The sequence below is a fragment of the Peromyscus maniculatus genome, chromosome 4 (assembly GCF_049852395.1).
Source record: "Peromyscus maniculatus bairdii isolate BWxNUB_F1_BW_parent chromosome 4, HU_Pman_BW_mat_3.1, whole genome shotgun sequence".
Taxonomy (NCBI): domain Eukaryota; kingdom Metazoa; phylum Chordata; class Mammalia; order Rodentia; family Cricetidae; genus Peromyscus; species Peromyscus maniculatus.
Genome location: NC_134855.1, coordinates 71,402,875 through 71,425,275, shown reverse-complemented (window position 1 = coordinate 71,425,275; position 22,401 = coordinate 71,402,875). Strand labels below are relative to the sequence as shown.

The following is a 22,401-nucleotide window of genomic DNA, read 5'->3' as shown; positions in this document are numbered from 1 at the left end:
GGCAGGCTATGAAATGGGAGGCAATACTAGCAAGTCATCCATCTGATAAGTTAATGTCCAAAGCATATCAAAAAGTCATACCATTCAATAATAAAAACTGAAAATTCAACCTAAATATGTACACAGGGTTTAAGTAGTCATTTCTCCAGTGATAGCATACAGTGGCTAAAACCATGAGGAAAGTATTCTGCATTACTAGTCAGAAGAAGGCAAACTCTAGCCAAAATGTGTAGTTGGTTTGGGGTTGGGTTTTGTTGTTTTTTGTTTGTTTGTTCTCTTTGGGGACCTGCCACCAGCTCCCAAATAAATACACAGAGATTTATTCTTACTTATGAATGCCCAGCCTTAGCTTGGCTTATTTCTAGCCAGCTTCTCTAACTTAAATTATCCTGCTTCTCTTTAACTGTGGTTTACCTCTGGGCTTTTACCTTTCTTTATTCTATATATCTTTTGTTTCTTCTTAGTCTGTGACTGGTCCCTGGCATCCTTCTCTCATCCTCCTCTCAAGTCTAGATTTCTCCTCCTATTTATTCTGTCTGCCAGGCAGCCCCACCTATCCCTCTCCTGCCTAGCTGTTGGCCATTCAGCTCTTTATTAGACCAATCAGGAGTTTTAGACAGGCGAAGTTACATAGCTTTACAGAATTAAACAAATGCAATATAAAAGAATGCAACACATCTTTGCATCATTAAAGAAATATTCCAAAGTATAAACAAATATAACATCTTAAACTAATATTCCACAACATTTCCCCCTTTTTTCTAACTAAAAAATGAAAGGTTTTTAACTTTAACATAGTAAAACTATATACAACAAAAACAGTTATCAAGTAAGAATTACATTTGCAATATTCAGTCCATTTGTATTTATCAAATTCAGAGAAAATACTCCATTATCTATCTTATCTTAGTGAATCCAAAGTTTTATACCTAATTTACTTTTTATCACAACTAAAGAAAACTATAACTCTAATTATTTAGTCTTTAACTCCATCAAAAATCCCAAAAAGGATGTAGTATTACCTAACAACAGAGACAACTGACTGGTGGACAAGCACCCAAATGTTGGAACATCCATCTTTGACCTATAGGCCTGGAATATCTGGCAGAATTTTCAGTGAAGCAGGAAATTTGAAGGACTGCCCCACCTTGTATTGGCAAAGTTCATCAGTTGCTTTCCTGTGTGTCCTGCAGAATATCTTATACACTCTTCTGTGAAGCAGGAATCTCAAAGGACTATCCTGCCTTGTCTTGGCAAAGTTAAGTGGTTTTTTTCCTGTGTCCTGCTTGTCTTGTCTTGTCAACAGTCAAGGCAAGAGCAGTTTCTTGCCCAAATGGCTTGCTTTGCCACACTGAAAGCAAGCTCCATATGGAATTTCTTTGATGCCCATCATCCTTTTATGAAGTAAATTGGTGCTGCCAGGAGCAAATGTGCCTCAGTGTCATGAAAAACCTTAGGCTATTAAACATCTTAAATGCCATATTCTGTAGATCTTTGAAGTGTTTGAAAATCATCTATCTATCTAAAACATACCTGTTGAGCCTTGAAAACATACCTAATGTGACTACAAGTTTGATTATTAGAAATTACTAACCTCATTTCTTAATTATACATTGCATTTTTAAATGAGCTGCATAAGCACAATACCACAAGCAAAAGTAGAAACATATATACAGTATAACAAAAGTAACTTGAAATTTCTATCAATATACCAAAATCCATGCCAATGCAAAGTATCTGAGAATAATAGTTGTCTTTTTATCCTATATTCCCCTAAATGATAACATCCATAAACCACTAAGTAATCAGTAACCACCCACACCACCTCTTGGGGATGTGGGCATCGTCTTCCCTAGACTGTGGGAAGACAACCCTCTGTTGTCTGTGGGCAAAGGCATCTTTAGGGGCCCCTGAGAAAATTGAGATAATGGCCAAGTCCTGGGAAGATCAGCTATAACCTTTGTTGATATTTATCACCTGTCAAGATTCAGGATGTCTCCCTTAATCAAACCTGATCCATATTAACCTGGAATGAATCCACAGCCTTTCATTTCGTGTTGAAACAAAATCATAACCTCTTTCCTAGCATAACATATTTTTTAACTTCCTTTTTTAATTTAAAATATCCCTAAAGTATCTAGGAGAGTTCAGTGTAGCAGTCCTGTTCACAATCCATGTCTGTCAGCAGCTGTTGTTTCCTCATCAGTGTTCAAAAAATTCAAAATTAGCAACAACATATAGGATCCAGATTCTTTGTGTGTTTTCCATGTTATGTGGCTTATTCTTTTTTTATTACTCTACTTCTCTTTTTAAAGACTTTTTTATTTGTGAACTATTTACTTTTTCTGACTGTCTATACCCTTTCTCTTTTCTTTCTTAAGCCTATGTACATTTTTAAGCACACTGTAACCTATTTAGAGGTTTTTTTTCCATCTGGATCTGTCTTTATTGCATATCTTTTAGCCTTTTTTTGACCACATGAGCCTTAAAACTGCTAAGCAGCATGACTAGGACTTCTGTGTCTTTGACGGCTGGCTCCACCGATGTCTAGAGTCTGTGAAAGCCAAGGCTGAAGCTTGCAAGCCAGTTGGAAGTAGGTGACCAAGAGCTGCATTCAAACCCCCAGCTCTGGAATATCAGCTCTCTGCACTGTGGCAGGAATTTTTACTTTGTTTGTTTGTTTGTTTGCTTGCTTGCTTTACTTAGCATGAAAAAGCTGTTTACATGTTCTGATGTATGGCACAGTTTCTTAACAGAGTCATATCTTTTCTTTTCCTTTCAGCTTTCTCAGGCCCCACATTGGAACACCAAAATATAGTTGTTGTTGTTGTTGTTGTTGTTGTTGTTGTTGTTTACTCTTTGGGGTTCCACTACCGAGCTTCTAATAATAAATACACAGAGATTTATTCTTACTTATAAATGTCCTGCCTTAGCTTGACTTGTTTCTAGCCAGCTTTTCTAACTTTAATTATTCCATTTCTCTTTAACTATGGTTTGCCTCTGGGCTTTTACCTTTCTTTATTCTATATATCGTCCTTTCCTTCTTACTCTGTGGCTGGCCCCTGACATCCTCCTCTCCTCCTTTCTCCTCCATTTTCTCTCGAGCCTAGATTTCTCCTTTTTATTCTCTCTGCCAGGCAGCCCTGCCTATATCTCTCCTGCCTCACAATTGGCCATTCAGCTCTTTATTAGACCAATCAGGTGTTTTAGACGGGTAAAGTTACACAGCTTTACAGAGTTAAACAAATGCAACATAAAAGAATGCAACACATCTTTGCATCATTCAACAAACATTCCACACCATAAACAAATGTAGCACATCTTAAGCTATATTGCACAACAAAAGTGGCCTCACATCCATTAGGAAAGATGCATAAAATGAAGTTGGTGAGGATGAAGAAGAATTGTAAACCTTGTGTGCTGTTGGTATGAACATAAAATCTTACTGTTGCTGTTGGGGGGTTGGGGAACATAGTCTTCCTGAAGATGGACATGCCCAGGGAATATTCAAAGCATTTGAAAGCATCATCTCAAGGAAATACTTGTACACTCATGTTTGTAGCTGTACTGTTCCATGTAGTCAAATAGTAGGGTGCCCGTCTAAAGCTGAATGGACAAATGAAATGTTAAAAAGGAAGGAATTTCTACCACATTCTACAGCATAGGTAAATATCAAGAAGTTTTGCTACTTAAGCCTGTTACAAAAAGTCAAACCCTGAATGATTCCATTTATATATCAGAGTGGTCAAACACACATCTCAGACAGTATAGTACAGTGATAGTTGCCTGCCAGAGACCGAAGGGAAGGAGCTGCTGCTTAAGGCAGTTAGGGTTTTCAAATGAAATGGTCCTGCAGATTGGTTGTATGCAGTGTGAGTGCTCCAGCACTGCCAAACTGTACATTTAGAAGTGCTGATCATCCTAAATGGTAGGAAGTCCGAATAGATTAGTCGTAGGGGTGGAAATGAGACACATTAAGATGGGTTATTAGAAAATATCCAACCTGAAGACTAAGGAGGTTAAGGAACTTAAAGGGAGTTCATATAAGGGCTTAAAAGACACGAGACACATCCACAAAAAGAAAACCAGCAACAAGGAGTCCAGCGTAGTCCAGGAGGAAGAGGAGATGATTTGAGAAGAAGGAAGAACTAAGCATTTCCTAACAAAGATGAAGGACATTATTCCTTAGGATCGAGACAGTCTGAGACCCACAAGAGAACTGTCCGTATAATATCATAGTGACTACGGACAAAGACAAAATTTTTAGAAGACAGAGGAAAAGGTGTCACTTTCAAATGAACTGGAGCCAACTTCTCCACAGGAAAGTCCCACCAGAATGCATGAAGGAAAACAGGAGAATTCCATCTCCTGCAGACACCTCAGAGAACAAAGGCTCTTCAGTGTGTGCAGCGTGGGCAAAGACAGACAAATAGAAGAACAGAACGGAAATAAGAGGCCACAGATGACCACAGTATTCAATGTGAAAATGCTTTGTGAAAAATGACTATTAAAATAAAGGGGGAAAGGCCTCCACTGTACCTCATATATTCATTAAAAATCAACTTGACGTAAGTTATGAGTGTAACTACCAAAGCTGAAACAGTAGAGCTCCAGGATGACAGATAATCTTCAGATCCTTAGAGTAGGCGAGTGAAGATGTTCAGAATATAGAAAGCATGCACTGTACAGAAAAAATGAAAAAGTGGACTTCATCAAAATTAAAACCTCTCTTCAATCGATACTTCAGAGAAGAGGCAAGCCACAGAGTAGAGCCAGGTACTCACACCTCATGTATCTGGCACAGGACTTGAACCCAGTAATTATGAAGAACACTTACAAATGGAAACCAAAACCCAGAGTAATCACATGTATAAATGTTAGGTTTAAAAGGAAAAAGATAAATGGTAAATGTTGGAGAAGGTGTAGACAACTGCCAATGAGGTGATCACTTTATAAACAGGGTGGCAGCTTATTATAACTTAAACCTACATGACTCAGTAATAGTACTGCTACACATTTATCAAAGAGATATGAAAACATACGTTCACAAAAGTACTCATTAAAAACGTTCACAACAGCTTTGTTCACATTTACCAATGAAATTGGAACAGTGGAAGAATGCGTAAATACTTATGTATTCATGACGAGATATGATTTAGCACAAAAGAGCCGACATCCACAAAACTCAAAAATATGCTAATAAAAGAAGTTGAGGGTGGGGAGATAGCTCATTTGGTAAAGTGTTTACCATGCATATTAGTCAGGGTTCTCTAGAGGAACAGAACTGATAGAATGTGCGCATCTGTGTATGAGAGAGAATATGAAAGGGGATTCTTTTAGATTGGCTTTCGGGATGTGGCCGAGGCTGTCTAACTGTGCTGTCTCATACGTTCTCAGAGACATTCTCTGTTCACAAGCCTAGATGTCTCAGAAACCCCCATCTGGCACTACGGCCTGCAGAGTTTCTGGAGAGCTGCTGGTCTTTAATCTATAGAAGCCCAAAGAAGCTGGTTCTAATGTCAGTGAAGAAATGCAGTAGGATAGATGGCCTTGCCATCAAGACTGAAGCGAAGCAGGGAAGAAGCATGTCTTCTCCCATGTCCTTTTGTATGGACTGACACCAGAAGGTGCTGGCCTTGTTTGGCACGCTTCTTCCTGCTTCAGATCATCTAATTGAGAAAGTTCTTCACCAGAGTGTCCAGAAGCTAGCATTTTAGTTGATTCCAGAGCCAGTCATCAGCTATCACACCATGAGAATGTGAGGACATGAGTTCAATGCCCAGAACCTGTGTTTAAAATGCCAGGCATGCTTATAATCCCAGTGCTGGGTGGCAGAGAAGATCCATGGGTGGGACTCATAGGCCAGCCTGATAGCCTGCTTGAACTCCACGTCAGAAAGAAACAGCCTTAGATAAACAAGGCAGGCACTTGAGCAATGACACCCAGTTATCCTCTGGTCTCCACACAGGTGTGTATGCGCCTCCTTGAATATACATACATATACCATCCACATGATCTTTCTCTCTGTCTCTGTCTCTGTCTCTGTCTCTCTCTGTCTCTCTGTCTCTCTCTCTCTCTCTCTCTCTCTCTCTCTCTCTCTCTCTCTCTCTCACACACACACACACACACACACACACACACACACACACACGGGAGGGGGGGAGCAGTTCATGTGTGGTTGCAGCTCTGTGGGATTCTGGAAGATGCCAACGAGAATCTGTGGGGTTCTAGACAGAACAGAAGATGATGTTTATTGTGGCTCTGCTGGCAGAAGTCAGGCTGCTTCCTGGAGAAGGTGTAGACAAGAAGCAGCCTGAAAGCACTTTCTGGCTTGTTGGGTATTGAAGTAATTGTCAAGGCTGAATGTTACACTTAGGATCTCAGTATTTCTCTCTGCGTGAATTATGCCTCAATTCTTTAAAAATGAATAAATAAATAAAGTTTAGGTAAACCACCAAAAGACACCTAGACTACCAAAGACAGAAGGATGTATGTTACCAACAGACTTAAACTCAAAACCTCTAGCATGGCCTCTTCAGGCAAAGGAAAAGGATCAAAGGTGGAGGCTCAGCTAGGCCAGAAACAGCAGTGAGCACCTGACAGAGTGGGTCCTGGGTGTGGCTAGAGGAAGGCTATACAAGTGAGTAGAACGCCCCCTGAGGTAAGTGTAGCTCATGACCGTGGGAGTGTGCAGGCAGGAGACGGTTACGGTGATCCGTTTAGGCAGTCAGTCCAGGTCAGCATTTCTTTCACACAGCTTAGGGGACCTTGTGGCCTCACCAGAAGGGTGTGGGACAGGAAAGGCAGTGACTTGTCACACAGCAGCAGGTGTGTACTTCCAAGTGAGCTGCACAGGAGATCATCTTCTGCCCGTTCCCTTCTCTGCCAAGGGCCAAAGGAACAAATCACATGATCCATTATAGCTTAGCTCTCAAGTTCCATTTAAGCATCCCATTCTTTTATAATAGTCTTGTGGACCTAGAATCCTGCAGAGGCTGGGGTTTTCATGAAATATATTCATGTTTTGTTATAGTTACCCAGTCCAGATACAGGTCACCAGCCAGGGTCATTTTTACCATAAGCTGTGTTGCCTGTAAGCACCCTCTATTAGGTCTTCATGGATGGAGAGCTAAAGCGTTAATCCAGCACTGCTTCCATTGAAGTGCACAGACTACAGTCCTTAGCTCTGAGTTAGCGGCTTTCTATAGTACTCAGACTTCAGGGTACACCAGATTCCTAATCTTGTTAAAACATAATGATGGGCCCATGTGGCCCTCCCCCATAGTCAATAAGTCTGGGGTCAAGCTTGGGATTTTTGTTGCTACTGTGTTCTCAGGTGATGCCAGGTAATACTACTGGTCTGAGGACCCCACTTGGAAACCGGTACCTAAACACAGGGCTATGAGAACACCAGGTGTGGTGTGCTTCCTTCCTGTTGACCAATGGCAGCATAGCAAAGACCTCTATGTTCTCTTGCCTTCAACTTTTAAAATAGTCATTACTCATTAGTATTCTTCAAGTGCCCATTAGTAATTATCTCCTTGGGGAATTATTGAGTTTACATTGCCATTAATTATCACCAACTGCCAGCAGATGACATTAATTAGACTCCACTCTGGGTTCCGATCGATAAGCATCATCAGACCCTCAACACTCAGCTGAGCTTCCCACACATGGTGCTCAGATGCCTCTGCAGAGGCCCCTCTGTGCCACCACATTTTCACCCGGCTGCCGCCATCGCCAGTGCAGCATGTGCTAGACTGCCACATGGTCCTGTTTGGCCTTGTGAGCTGGTACAGGGGAGGTCTCCCCCACGTGCAGAGGGCATGCCATCTGGGTCAGCCAACAACCCAGTTTGGTGGGGGTATCCCTTCACTGTTGACTGTTTCCTTCGTCATATACAAACAGTGTAGGTTGGCCTAACCTCAGTCATCTGGTTTCCCCTGCCACATGAGTTTTTGAGTTCTCACTTTCTAACAGTTATTGTCAAGGTCAAGAGCTGTCCTCTGCTTTTGCTGATACGGTTACAGATTCAGGTCTTAAAATTGTTGATAGCAATGAAAGGGGCTGCTAAGTGAACATCTGTCCTGAATTGGAAATAGAAGTAGGGGCTTCTGATACATTGTATCATTTGTAAAAGAAGCATTCCTGACTCCATCTGCTGAAGACTGGAGCAGTGCCTGGCCTGTGCTGAGGAGCACCTCGGTGTCTCAACTGTGCCATCCAGGCTCCCTATCACACTGAAAGGAACCAGGATTCCTTGGAGAAATCACCTTTTTAAAAAGATTTATATATTCTATGTGTATGTATGGATTCCTGAGTGAATCTGTATTCCATGTGAAAGCAGGTACCCAGAGAGGCCAGAGAGGGCATAGGATCCCCTGTAGCTGGAGTTATAGGTGGCTATGAACTGCTCTGTGGGTGCTGGGAACAGAACCCAGATCATCTGCAAGTGCAGTACATGCTGTTGACCACTGAGCATCTCTCCAGCCCCTGGAAATAGCTTCCACCAAGTCTGACAACACAAGGAATCACCCAAAGACAGAAATTAGGTCGTGTCAGAAGCGCTCAGAGCCAACTTAAATAAGCGACCATTGCTAAGAACAGGGTAATATGGGTGACAAGGTTAGTGACTGTGATGATGAAACTTATCACATGAACTTCAACTAATAAATGTGTTACCGTAGTTTCTGTCTGAGGTACATGAGAACAGCTTGTTTATTAAAAATGTAAATAATTAGAAAATCAAATGCATGTATTCTTCCTTCTAAATTAGCTATACTTTGATATAAACAAATAATTGATATGGAAACTATATGGATATTCCAACTAAAACACAAAGAATGCTAGCCCTGGTGTGTTATGGGTGTTGCCATGCTCACGGATGGATGGCAGTCACTGGTCATTGCCTTCTTAGACAGTGACACCACTGTATGTAGACTGTTGAAAGTTCACATCACTGTTTAAAAAGAATCCTGCCCTCACTCTCCCTAAGAAGTCAAATTTGAGTCCAATCTGGTCCCTAGTAGCTATTGACAAACAGTGTTGGGGATGAGGAGCGTATCAGATGGCATCATCGGGAAGTGTGCCAGAGTTCAGGGGTGACTACATGTTGTGTAGCCCCCTTCTTCACAGAAATAATTGGTGGGAAAAAACTAGATAGACTCCAGAGATCTGATGAGGCATAAGGAATGTGTCATCCAATGGCAGTATATGGACCTCACTTCAATTATTATTCAGACTGTAAAAGCAAAGCAGAACTTTCATAATCCAGTTGGGGGAAATATGCCAACTGAATAATGGATGGTATTACAGAATAAGTTGCAGTATTTTAGACATTATCTATTAATCATAGGCTTTAATATGAGTTTTTACCTCAGCAGTACACTGAAAAATTTATTGGTTAAATTATATAAAGACTGGGATTTGCTTCAGTTTAACATAATCGAGGGTATAGATGAGATGAAAATGGATTGATCGGTTGAGAAGCTAGTGGTGAGCACAAGGGGATATTACACTGCTTTCTTACTGTGTGTGTGCACTTCAGCTTTGTAATTACATTTGCTCATGTATGCACATGCAGGGCCTAGCTGACAACTTGCTCATTGCTTTTCTTCTGTCATGTGGGTTCTAGGGACCAAACTCAGTGGTCATACTTAGCAGCCAGCACCTCTACCTGCTCAGCCGTCTTCTGGCCCATGTGTGTACTTTCTAAACACCCGTTCTAGTATCTTTTAAACACACTTGAACAAAAAAACAGTTTCATAGCGAGCATGAAAAATCAAATGAAATCATAAAGGAATAAATAAAAGCTAATTAGGAGAAAGAGGGGTTTTTTTTTGAGGGGGGGGGTTGATATTTTTGAAACAGAATCTAGTGTAACCCAGGCTGGCCTCAAACTCTGCATAGCTGAAGATGATCTTGAACTCGTGAATCTCCTGCCTTCACCTCCCCAGTGCTGGCATTGCATGTGGACACAGCTGTAAGTGGAACATCTTAAGCTAAAAATGTCATTATTTCAGGAGTTTAGTCACACAGCCGGTGGATGGGTTAGAAGAACCTAATGAGTGACTTAGCAGCTTCATGTAAAAGATGACATGGACCCTCTGCCCAGAGAGTTCCTGGATACTGGGACCTGCCGCACTTCTTCACAAGGCTCAGGCTTGCTGGCTGATGCTCACTCATCATCTTCTCTATCCACTTTGCTCACTCCTCACCATCACACTGTTGACATTGCTCCTCCAAATAGAACAGTGGACTTAAAGGCAAAAGCATTGAATAAAGAGACAAGGAGATCAGTCAGTCAGTAGACAGGAAATGTAATGTGTCCCAAACTAGATAAGTACAAAGGGACCCACACCTGGATACAGTATATAAAGTTGTCTAACAACAAAGATAAATATAACCCTAGCATTTGTTCAGCTAGGGTTCTGTCAGGGAGACAGAAAAGACACTAGGTATTTCAGAAGAGCAAACCTAATTTAGAAAACTGATTGCGTTGTTGTAGAAGGTGAAAGGGGGTAAGGAAATAGTGAGGTCAACCAGGGGGAGCAGCTGTAGGGAGTCCTCCCAGCCCAGGGGTGGGAGAGGCGAGCGCTGGGGCCTCTCCTAGCTTACAGATCTACAGGAGGCATTCTGCAGGATGGAGCCCTGTTTCTAACACAGTCTGGCTGCTGAGGAGGTACAGTGAGGCCAAGTCTAGGGGAGCTGAGTGCTCCAGCTCTGTGCGCTGTTGCTGGAATGAGTCTGAGTAGTGTAACCTTCGAACAGGAAGAACAACTTCCCTGCCCCACCGACCCTTCAGTCTCCAAGGACACATGTTTGCAGAACATAACAGGAAACCTGCTCACAACAGAGAAAGGTGATTTTCAAACTTACAGCCACAGGACCACTCTGCAGATTATAGAATTAGACTTTGGACTTAAGGCGGAACAGCTTAATAAATATCAAAGCAGCCGTTCATTCATTTACTCATTCAGCAGATATTTACTGAGGGCTTAGTTACTGTGTGCCACTTTTTAGTGCTTGAGATGAATCAGTGATGGAAAACTGAAAGATTTTGACTTCGTGGAGATTGGGAAAGGACAGATCGCCTACAGAAGAATGGTGACTGAAATGACAACTTGTTTGATAACACCATCAAAGCCAGATGACAATTTTGAAAAGACACAGACTCCCTAGAATTATATGACCTTCTGTGAGGGGAGGATAAAGACATTTAAAGATAAAGAGCTAAGAAAAGTTCACATCCCAGAGTCCTTCCCCAAAGGAACTCCTCTGTGTAATAGCCACCAGTGCAATATCCCAAGTCACGAGATTGCTAAGAAGTAAGATGATAAAGTCACAAATACAGACATAACCTATAAATTATGGTCACGGATTTTAGAAGAACTGACAAAACTGAAATCCTGTTGAGTTAGGCTTTTTGGCGCCCTGACAAAACACATGAGGCAAACAGTTCAAAGAAGCAAAGGCTGGGCACGCTGAAGGCTGAGCTCGAGGCCAGCTTGAGCTACGTAGGAAGACACTCTTCAAGAGGAGGAAGAGGAAGGGGGAAGTTTAGTTTGGCTCACAGCACTTCTTCTGTCATAATGGTTTTGTTAAGTTTGGAGTCAGGATAATAATGACAGTGTAGGTTGAGTTGAGAAGTATGCCTCCCACCAGTTTTCTGAGACAATATTATTTCTTCCTTCAATGTTCATTACAGTTCATTCAGGACAGGAGTAAACTATAAATCAATGTTTCTAATAGACATGGGGCTATTCAAGTGATCTCTTCTTCGGTGATCTTTGGTAGTTGTGTCTGTGAAAGAATCCGTCCTTTTCCTGGAAGTGGTTGAACTGATTTATTGATTTACCACCATTTGACTATCTGTAAAATCTGTAGTAATGTCTACCCACTCTTAATCCTGTTAGGAATACTTTGTCTTCTCTTTTTCCTGCTCAGACTTCTCTTTTTCCTGCATAGAACTGTGTCCATTTATCTGTCTCAGCCACTGGTTAGTATGCATTGAGGTTGTTTGGGTTTTTTTCTCTGCTTCCTCTTAAAAATCGGCTTATTATCTGTGTGTCTTTGTAAGTGTGTGTGCACATATATGCACAGGGAAATGTATCTGTGTGTGCATACAGACTCCAAAGAGGGCATCAGGTATCCTCTTCTGTCATTCTCCCCCTGTTCCTTTCAGGGTCCCTCCCCCCAGTGCCCCCACCACCGTCTCCCCCTGACCCTTCTGTCTCCCCCTGACCCTCCTGTCTCCCCCTGACCCTCCTGTCTCCCCCTGACCCTCCTGTCATCTCCGCTGCCTTGGAGCTAGGGTTATAGATGTACCCAGCTGCCGGGATCCAAACTCATTCCTCATGGTTGTGCAGCCCGGACCTTTAACTGTTGAGCGACCTCTCCCGACCCCTGCTTCCATGACCATCTGCCCCTTATAATTTCTCCTACTTAATTAAAATTAAATTGGAAGTTTGTAGTGTGGAGTTTTTCCTTTTTTCTAAAGCTAAATATTCTCTCTAAATTTAGAGCAAATTTCATTCATCACATTTTCATGTGATTGTTGACGTTGGTTTACAGCTTCCTCTGGTTTCTTCTTTGACTCATTTAAAGGTGGTACCTGGTTTCCAAATAGGTGGGCATCTTCCAGCTCCGTGCACATGTTGTTTATTGTGTTATAGTAAACAAACATTTTAAATGTACTCAGATTGTTTTATGGCCTAGAAGGTGGCCATGGTAAATATTTCATACACTAGAAAGAAACAGCATCTGTCATTAGGCAGACTAGAGATATTGGTGTACGTTGATTGATAGCGTTGTTCATGTTTTCTCTATCTTCATGACTTTTTGTCAACTTCCATGAATTGCTGAGAAGCACATTAAACATCCAGCCATAATTATGAATTTGTTCATATCTTAGTTGTATAAATTCTGTTAGTGGGTGCAGAGATCAATGAAATTGAAAACAAAGAAAGTAGTACAGTCAACACTGTAGAACTTGGATGTTGTTAACAATTAGAAAAACTTGTAACAAAGTTATTTTTTAAAACTTACAAGTAACTAATATCAGGAAGAAAGAGAAAATAAACTGCAGCTGTGTTTGGTTAAAGAGGCTTTGAAAAGTCACAGCTGGGGCTGGGAAGGGGCTCGTTGGAAAGAGCATTTGGGGCACAAGCTTGAGGACCTGAGTTCAAATCCCCAGCACAGACATAAAAAGCCAGATGTGGCCATGCACACCTATAAGCCAAGTGCTGTGGGGATGAAGGCAGGATTGCTGAGGCTTATTACCTGCCATCCTGGCTTCAGTTCTGTGAGAGAACTCATCTCGGGAATAAGGTTGAAAATAATGCCTCAGACCACCTCTGGCCTCAGTGCACAGGTGGGTATGCATGTACTTACATAAGCATTTATGCCATAGTTACACTATACACACATGCATGCACACACGCATGCACACGCATGAGCAGACATTAAATAAATAGATAAAGGCATACTTACATCTTTATATTAGTAAATTTGAAAATATATAACTTTTAAAAATTCCTGAAAAAGAAAAAAAAATGCTGTAATTTATCTAATCTGATTCAAGAACAAAAACAAAATCTAAAAAGTCTTGAGCAGTAAGTTAAAAATATATATTTCATCAAGAAATACAACACAGTTGGGTAAGGGAATTCTACCAAACTTTTGGTAAATACTTCAATCCCAACAAACAGACTTTGGAGCAAGAGAAAAGAGAACAATTATCCAGTTACTTTCTTGAGTGAAAATAATCTTGAAAACTAGACTAGATACTGGGAGATGTATATAATGTATTATGTATAAAATTTAAATTAAGAACTTAATCTTATGAACATAGCAATATAATAAGGAAACCATTTAAAGACAGGCTCCAACAACGTATTTTTAAGATTTATATTAACCAATGTGGATTGTCCAAGAAATACAGAAAGGAGTAGAACCTTAGGAAAGTCCAAAGTTTCACTGACCAAACTGAAAGAGAAAATTCTGAAAAGTAGAGTGCATTTGGGAAATTCAGCCCCTGAACTAATGCAGAATGAGCATTCAGGGACCATCCCAGTCTGCATAGCAGGACTTCTGAGCTAATTCCTAATGGGGAAAAGATGAAAATAATTATCTGGCTTCAGGGAAAAGTATGCCAACTCTTACACTTCTTCTCAGCCCTGCGTGTATTAGTTACTTTTCTGCAGCTGTGGTCAAACGCCTTACAGAAGGAAGAGTTCATGTGAGCCCTCAGTTCCAGGAAGGAACGTGGCAGGGAGGCATGGCAGCAGGCCACTGGAGCAGGAAGCCCCAAGATCACTTCCCCATCCACACGCAGGAAGAGAAAGAGAAGTGGGACAAGGCTCTGCCCAGAGCCCACCCCCAGTGACGACGTTCTTCCTCCAGCAAGGCTGCACCATCTCCCCACACAGCACCAGCAACTGGGGACCAAGAATTCAAATACTTGAGCCTGTGGAGAACATGCTGAATACTGGAAACAAGCAAATAAATCAACAAAAGAAATTAATACTGCTCTCTATGCAGTACTCAGAAAATCTACAGTCAAATTTTTAGGAACATTTTTATCAGGTGGCTGCTTGTAAGGTCAGTAAATAAAGACAAGTTGCATTTCCAGTGTTGCAAAAATATGTTCATAACATTTGGTATAACATTAAATAAAGCTGAACCTGTGAACAGAAAGTGATAGAAGTTGAAAGACATTTTAAAAGACCTAAATAGAGTCAGTGTTCTCAGGATCTACTTCCGTTTGTAAATATTTGTATATTTAGGTCCACCATGCTTGCAGTTGGAAGACACACACACCTTTGGCCTGTCAGCCCGACCCAGATCACCGGCGCTGACAGAGTGGCAGTGCCAACAGAGCTTTGAAATGAAGCAGAACTTTGGGCCTGGGCAGATGGCGCAGCAGGAAGAGGTGGCTTGGGTGTAAGCCTGGCAGCCTGAGTTCCATCCCCACATCCCACAGGGAATTGGGAGAGAAACAGCTCTCTCAAGTTGTCCTCTGACCTCAGTCCTCTGGCCGTGACACACATGTGTGCCATGTCATTTATTAACTGAATTTCTTATTCTAAAAAACTTTAGGAAAAGCAGAACTTTGAATTTCTAGGGAAGATAAGGAGGAGATAGGGCCCTTTAAAGGGAGACATGGCTATTGGTTAGCAATTTTAATCCTTACATCTTAAAGAAATACTTAATTCCAGGTAAATTAAGGGCCAAGTATCAAAAACATTACTTTGAAAATTAGAGTGAAATGTGGGAGGTGGATTTCTGAGTGGGGAAGGTTTGGGGAAGATGCAGAAGTCCTAACTATAAAGCCTGAAAAACTAGGAGATAGTTGAAACATATGTGGATGACAGGTTCAAGATCATGACCTAACAGCCAACAGAAAAGCTCAGCACAGCTCAGTGGTCGAGACCTGGCCAGCATGAGGCTCAGTGCCCCCAAAACAGAGGAAAATGATGAAGAAGAAATGTTTGCTGAACATGAAGCAATTCTTAGTTCTACTGATGGTCAAGAAATGAAAACTAAGATCCCAGTTAAGTGCCATTTTTACACCCATGATAGACTCAGAACTGAATCATATGCCTCCCTGAAAGAGCCCTTTTGATCCACATTAATGGGATTGCAAGTTGGTAAGTGTGTAGGAAACGATGTAGAATTCTCTTGAGTATTTGACCATCTGCCTGTCCTGTCACCCAGAGCTTCTGGCAGATACCTGCTCCTGACCACAGAAACTCTACCCGTGTGTTTGTGCATCGGACATTAAAGCAGGAAGCCACTCCAGTACCAGCTGTAGAAAGTGGATGCGTGTGCTTTAGTAAATTCACAGTGCCGTTTAATTGTATGGTGAAGAGAGTAAATGAGACAAGTGCATAGGGGCATGGATGGGATTCTGTGTGGTAAAGGCAACATCTCATTAGAAGAGGTGACTTTTAATACTGGTGAAATTATTTAGTGACCGTCTGGAAAAATAATAAGTTGGATGAACATTTTATGGCAGGTTAAATTTTGAATGAATCAAAGATTTCAGTGTGAAAATGAAATTTAAAATTTTCTTGGGGAGGAAAACACAGTAAAATGTCTTGATCATCTTGGAGTAAAGACAGCCTTCCTAATATAGCCAGAAATCCAGAAGTCATTGTAGATAAATGAATAAATCAAATTCTGCAGCGGTAAGAGGCACTGAGACTCCAAAGGCAGCCTTCATCCTGAGACACCTTCTGGGAATTCCTCATTAAGGAATTAACTCATGAAATACTTTTTTCAGGAAACATGACAAAGACCTCAGAAAAGTTAACAGAATGGGAGGACCGATAGTCTGAATAAAAAGGAATCCAAAATACTACAGATATGAAACAATGGTCCGTGCCGTTCATAAGTGGGAAGTACAGACAAAAACTAGTGTTCACCTGTCACAGTGATAAAAATCCCTAACAGTCTGTCACCCGGCTGTTAGGAAATGGGAACATTTGTGTTTCTGGCAGAATGTCACTACAGCCCTGTGAAAAGCAATATGTTGTATCTCCCAAATGAAAAGGATGAGCATCCTTTTGCATGCTGTGTCCACCTCTGGAAATGTACACATGTGCTCACACAAGTGTAAGGTCACACCTGTATACAGCTTTTTTATCCCATTGTAATGATAAAATATTAGAAAGAGGTATTCATTAATAAGAGTCCTGTCAAGTGAATGATGGACATCCACACGGGGAAATACTATGCAGCCATTAACAAGATGACAGGGAAGCTTTTCTTCTGCCAGTGGAGAAAGATCTTAAAAGCAACTGTTTACTAAAAGGGAAACAAATGCTGGTTCATATAAATAGTCTTGTTTTTAAAAGGTGAGAGTATAATTCTGTATCGGTAGTTGCTTATAGAAAGCATAAAGAAATTCTAAAAAGCTATATGAGAAGCTGAAAGTAGTGTTTACTCCAACAGTAGAGGAGGGTGGGGAGGTGACTCTTCTCTTTGTAAGTATGTCTGTCTCTTGGTTCAAAGAAGTTAAGTAGAACAAGACAGGGACACGAGTGCCACTCTGCTGTGTGCTTCCGTGGGCGTGGACACGAGTGCCACTCTGCTGTGTGCTTCCGTGGCCTTGGACAGGGCACACAGGCTCTCCGAACAGTGTTCTCGTCTGTAGAAAGCTGTATGAGTAGAACCCAGCTCGTAGAACTGCCCTGAGGATCCACAAGGACACTGAGCGGCTAGCTGAGCGCCAGCACCTCTTAATCATGGTGACACTGGGTATGTGGTTGAGGGGACTTTGTGTTGCTTTGCAGAATCAGACATCGTGGGTCCTTTCCAGCATGGCTGCCCTCTACTGGAGAGTGAAAGGTCAGGGGAAAAAGGCCATTGACTGTCTGCGCCAGGCCCTGCACTATGCCCCCCACCAGATGAAGGTGAGGGAGGGAGGGAGGGAGGAAGGGAGGGGAGAGGGGGGAGGGGGTGTCTGCTCCCCCCACCAGATGAAGGTGAGGGAGGGAGGGAGGAAGGGAGGGGAGAGGGGGGAGGGGGTGTCTGCTCCCCCCACCAGATGAAGGTGAGGGAGGGAGGGGGAGGGAGGGGGGAGGGGGTGTCTGTTCCCCCCACCAGATGAAGGGGAGTGAGCAGGGGAAGGGGTGGGAAGGGGTGTCTGTGTGCCCCTCCCATGGCCAGTGGCTCCTGCACTTTCGGTTAGGCTTGCTCATGCTCGGCCAGTGTGAGAGCGGTGCACTGAGGACATGGCAGGAGGGGTGGTGGCCGGTGACAGTCCCCACCTCACAGAGGTGGACTGAGATCATGGTGATGGTCTGTCACCTCACACCTCTCCTGTGGTACTGGAGAGCCACACCTCATACAAGGTGTCCTCTGGCTGAGCAGGCCACCTGCCTGGGAATCTGGGGGTCTGGGCAGCCCCTAGGTGCCTCACTTCCTATCCCTTTGTGCATCTTAGTAAATTCCCGGTCTCCTCCTACATGCACAACATGCTAACTGTAGATCTTTCCATAGCACCCAGTGTTATTACGGTGGCTGAGAATGCCGTGATTATAACATATGTTCCTGGTTCCGAATTAATCTAGATGCCCTACCTCGTAGAGACCCAGCTGTATCTGCTTGTCGGGTGGTGCCCAGGCTGGCAGGAAAGAGCCGCTTCACCCAGGGCAGCTCTGGGTTCTAAGCACAGCTGTGCTCTGCACTGACATTCCGACCTTGGGCCAGACGTAGAACACTGCTCTCATCTAAGAACATCCACTCTGCAGTTGCCCTGTGAGGACAGGGATGGCTTCCTTTTTATTGTTCATCCATGTCTCCCATAGAAGCCAGCACAGTGTGACAGGCATGCTCAGACAGCAGGTTTAAAGGGGAAAGGTCTGTGGGAACTGATGTCACTGGTTGTCCAGTCTGTCCCTCTGTGCTTCACGCTGGGGCAGCAGACAGGCAGACGGTAAGGCATTGGCTGTGAGGGTCAGAGAGCCTCTGCACACCTGCTGGTCTCCAGTGTGCTGTGGAGACTGACACGGCGGTTAGGGGAAGCTCCCTCCAGTCACCACAGAAACCGGTGCAGGCCTGGCCCTGGCCTGTGAGCACACCTGCCAGCTGCTGCAGGGGACACACTAGTCCTTGCACGGAGCCCAGCCTGTCGCTCAGTAGACTAAGAGTGCTTGTCTAGCACATGCAAGCTCACTCTGGAGCATGCGCACTTGTCACTGCTCCACTCAGACTGTGGCTGTCCTCAGGTGTCTGACTGTGGACTTTCTAGTCACCATCTGCAGGACAAGAGAGCATGCTCCATGGAAGTCACTCACGACGTTTCAGAAGTGGGCCTGGAACTCAGCAGAAGAATATTAATAGCTACTGTTGTTATTATTGATGCTTTTCCTGGAAGGCTTTGTCAGTGAGAGGGTTTTGCGGGTTTTCTTCCGGTGCAGGCTCCTATTCTGCTCTTCGTGTAGAGACCAGGAGCACGCAGCAGCCTGGTCCTGTGTACTTCTGTGTCGAACTCTGTCATCTCCCAGGAGCCGGACTGGGTGCTTCGTGTCTGGCAGAGTCAAGAGTAAAGCCCAGTTCTCCTCTCTCTCTTCCTTCCCCAGGATGTGCCCCTCATCAGCCTGGCCAACATCCTGCACAATGCCAAGCTCTGGAATGATGCTGTCATAGTGGCCACCATGGCTGTGGAGATCGCACCCCACTTTGCTGTCAACCACTTTACTCTGGGCAATGTCTACGTGGCGATGGTGAGACGGGGTGGGAGCCAGCCTAGTTCTGATATGGAGGCACATCTTGACTCCAAAGCTCTTTTTGAATATGGCACTGTGCTCCAGTTTCCCAGAAGTTTTATCTCCATGATTACCAGCTACACCAACATAAAGTTTACTCACAGGGATTTGAGAGGCTGGGTTGGGTTGGTGTTATTTTGGGGTTTGAGGTTTTTGCAGTTTTATTTAGATTGTTTATTTTATGTATGTGAGTATTTGGTCTGCATGTTGCATGTACCATGTGCTTGCCTAGTGCACTCAGAGGTCAGAAGAGGGCATCAGACCTCGGGAACTGGAGTTACAAGGGGTTGGTTGTGAGCCGCCAGGTGGGCGCTGAGAGACAAACCCAGGTCCTCGGGAGGAGAAGCCAGTGGTCCTAATTGTGCGTCTCTCTCTGGCCCCGAGTTGCGTCTCCTCAAATAACGTGATATAATCTAAGCATTGACAACCCCACGGGTCTTCACCATGAGTTTTTTAGCACAGTGGTGTTAACACACTAGTCTAAAACACTTGAACTTGGTCAAGTGTTGTCTTTCCCTCTAGACTCTGAGCCCCTCAGGACAAAACTGCTTTTTTTCTCATGTGCAGGACCAGATTAGGTGCTCAGCAAACACTCGCTGATGAAATCTAGTAGCTTCACAGCTACTGTTCACAAGGGAAAATGGTTAATGCTGCCCTCCAGGTTCCTCATCTATTCAGAAAGAGGTCTATTTCATGAGTGTGTGTGTGTGTGTGTGTGTGTGTGTGTGTGTGTGTGTGTGTGTGTGTGTGTGTGTGTACATGTGTGCACGTGTGTGTGATATTAGGGATCAAATCCAAGGTTCTTACATATGCTAAGCAAATGGTTTACCATTGAGTTCTGCAAACCCAGCCTTGATTTCAAAACTCAAAACCCCAGAGGTCCCTGCCAAAACGTGTCATAACCATATATAACTTGTGAACCAAGCCGTCTGCTGCCATCTGAAGTGGGGGCGGGCCAGTTCCCATGCTGCTCTCCTAACAGATAATGGAGTGTGCCACCCTGGGCTGTAAGCTGTGTATGTGTCGTCTCAGACCTCTGAGTTATTAGTGTTTTTGCCCAAGCTGGAACCATCCCTGAGTGAGGGCTTGGTTGGCTCCGGCCAGGCTGGTATCATCTCTGATTCCTGAGGCATTAGGCCTCTGGCCAGGCTGGCATTGCCAAATGTGTAGCCTTCTTCTCTGCTTCTTAAAACTGGAGACTGTTTTCATCCCCAGTAAATGTGAGGTTTGCTGTTGAGTGAGCAAGTGTGTCTCATTGAGTGAGCAAGCCAGTGAGGCCGTCCTGTGTAGAACTGGTTCTCAGTATAGCAGTGGTCATTTCTAAGTGTTTGAAATGTTTGGGAAAACAAAATGTCCTGATAGTGTACAGTGGTAAGAGATGCCCAAGTCCAGCTCCATCTTGCCAGGCATGCTAGAAAATCAAAGCAGAATCACAGTGAGCATTTTCCAGGCCCCAATCTAGAGGCTTGGGAGCCTAAGTAAGGAATGTCATAAGGCACTGGCACAGTGCCACGCACATCTCAGGGCTTAGTAGTGGTGGCTGTTAGGGGCCACTGCCACTCCAGACCAATACAGGCCAGTTTTCTGCTGATTGCTTTGTGGTTGTGCCTCGGGGCTCGGCCACTGTCTCCTCCCTCCCCTCAGCCCCCTGCACGCTTAACTCCACTGCAGAGTCATGGTGGGTTGTCACTGGTCACAGCCATGTCTAGTCGGGTGGTGCTGTCTCCTCACATGCGTTCCTTGTCCCCCACAGGAAGAGTTTGAGAAGGCCCTGGTGTGGTATGAATCGACACTGAAGCTACAGCCAGAGTTCGTGCCTGCCAAGAACCGGATCCAGACTATCCAGTGCCACCTAATGCTGAAGAAGGGCCGGCGTTCCCCCTAGGGCATGCCTCCCCTTCCGGCAGCTCTCCCAGCCACTGTCAGAGCAGAGCTCCGTCGATGTCAGTACCCACATGAACGGTGTGTGTGAACTGCCAAGTAAGGCACAAGAGGACTTGGCCTGCAGGGCTGGCTTTGCTTGGTTTTAAGTTCCTCCTCCCCAGCCACCCTCAGAAGAGACGTCTTCAGAAACGGGGTTTGCCAGACACTGTAAATACTGAGCCAGGACAGCCGGAGCTCTGCTCTGTCTTCAAAACCTCCATGCCTTCAAGGCTCCTCAGTGGTCCAGCCTCTTCCCTGGAGAGGCCAGATCCACACTGCCCATTCTCTGCTTCCTGTGTAGCCTCTGTTGTCCCTGGACTTGCAATGCCGCCTGGGGCCAGTCAGTAAGAAGCAAGGATTCTTGATGTCCTCACCAGGTCTGCTCCTGCCCCAGTCTCGTCCATTCCACGCTGCTATGTTCCAAGCTCTCAGAGATAGTTTGCAGGGGAGGAAGGGAAAACAATTTTACAAACAAAATATTTGCAACAGCAGAAACTCTTAGGGTCATCTGACCTTTGTAAGTTATTTATGTTGGGGTGGGAGGGGGGCTGAGCAGGGGAGTCAGCCGTGTGCAACATCTTTATCATTTGTATTTTAAGTGCAGATCACAAGGAAACCAATACATTGAAATCCTATATAACAGGTTTATATATAGAGAATACGTGTATTTGCAGCCCTCTACAGACCGAGTCTGTGTTACTAATTCCTTGTTCGCTGTGTTCCCCATCTTGGACTAGGCGTGACTGTCAACCCTCTCTCTGAGGCTGGCACACCAGCTCCTCAGAGGAGAGCCAGGAGCCAGGGTTGGGTGTCCCACACAGTGCCCTTACCTCTGGTCCCTGGAAAATCAGAAACTCCAACATTTTGGAACCTTTAAGGGCACATACTGAGAACAAAAATAAAAATTGTTTATGAGCAAAATGACTCCATGGTGTAGTTTTTCTTCAGATATGGGCCAATTTATATTGTCTAGTGACTCCGCCTCTGGTTTCCTAAGTTCTGTGTCATCTCACAGCAGCAAGATGAGGAATGAATGAACAAACTTAAGAGCTTGAAACATTGACCAGAAAGCTGCATCGTCAGCAGAGGTCACCATGTGACTGGTGACCTGGAAAAGAAAGCATTACCAAACCAGAGTCACCACTCCTGGACACCTCAGATGAGCACTGAGCCTCATGTCTGCCCAGGAAACACCTCACAGGAC

The 22,401-nt window shown here is 43.9% G+C and overlaps 1 protein-coding gene across 4 annotated transcripts in view; it reads left to right on the top strand.

The window, feature by feature from the left end:
* Ttc17 (tetratricopeptide repeat domain 17) overlaps window positions 1–22,118 on the top strand; it is a 105,676-nt gene extending 83,558 nt beyond the window's left edge. For all 4 annotated transcript variants that reach the window (XR_013050606.1, XR_013050605.1, XM_042275781.2 and 1 more), the window contains 3 exons: window positions 17,298–17,417; window positions 19,089–19,232; window positions 21,028–22,118. Coding sequence is in view for 2 of the 4 variants with exons in the window: in XM_042275781.2 (XP_042131715.1) it covers window positions 17,298–17,417; window positions 19,089–19,232; window positions 21,028–21,159 (396 nt within the window). In the remaining 2 variants the exon portion in view is untranslated. The remainder of the gene's footprint in view (window positions 1–17,297; window positions 17,418–19,088; window positions 19,233–21,027) is intronic.
* Window positions 22,119–22,401: the final 283 nt, after the last annotated feature.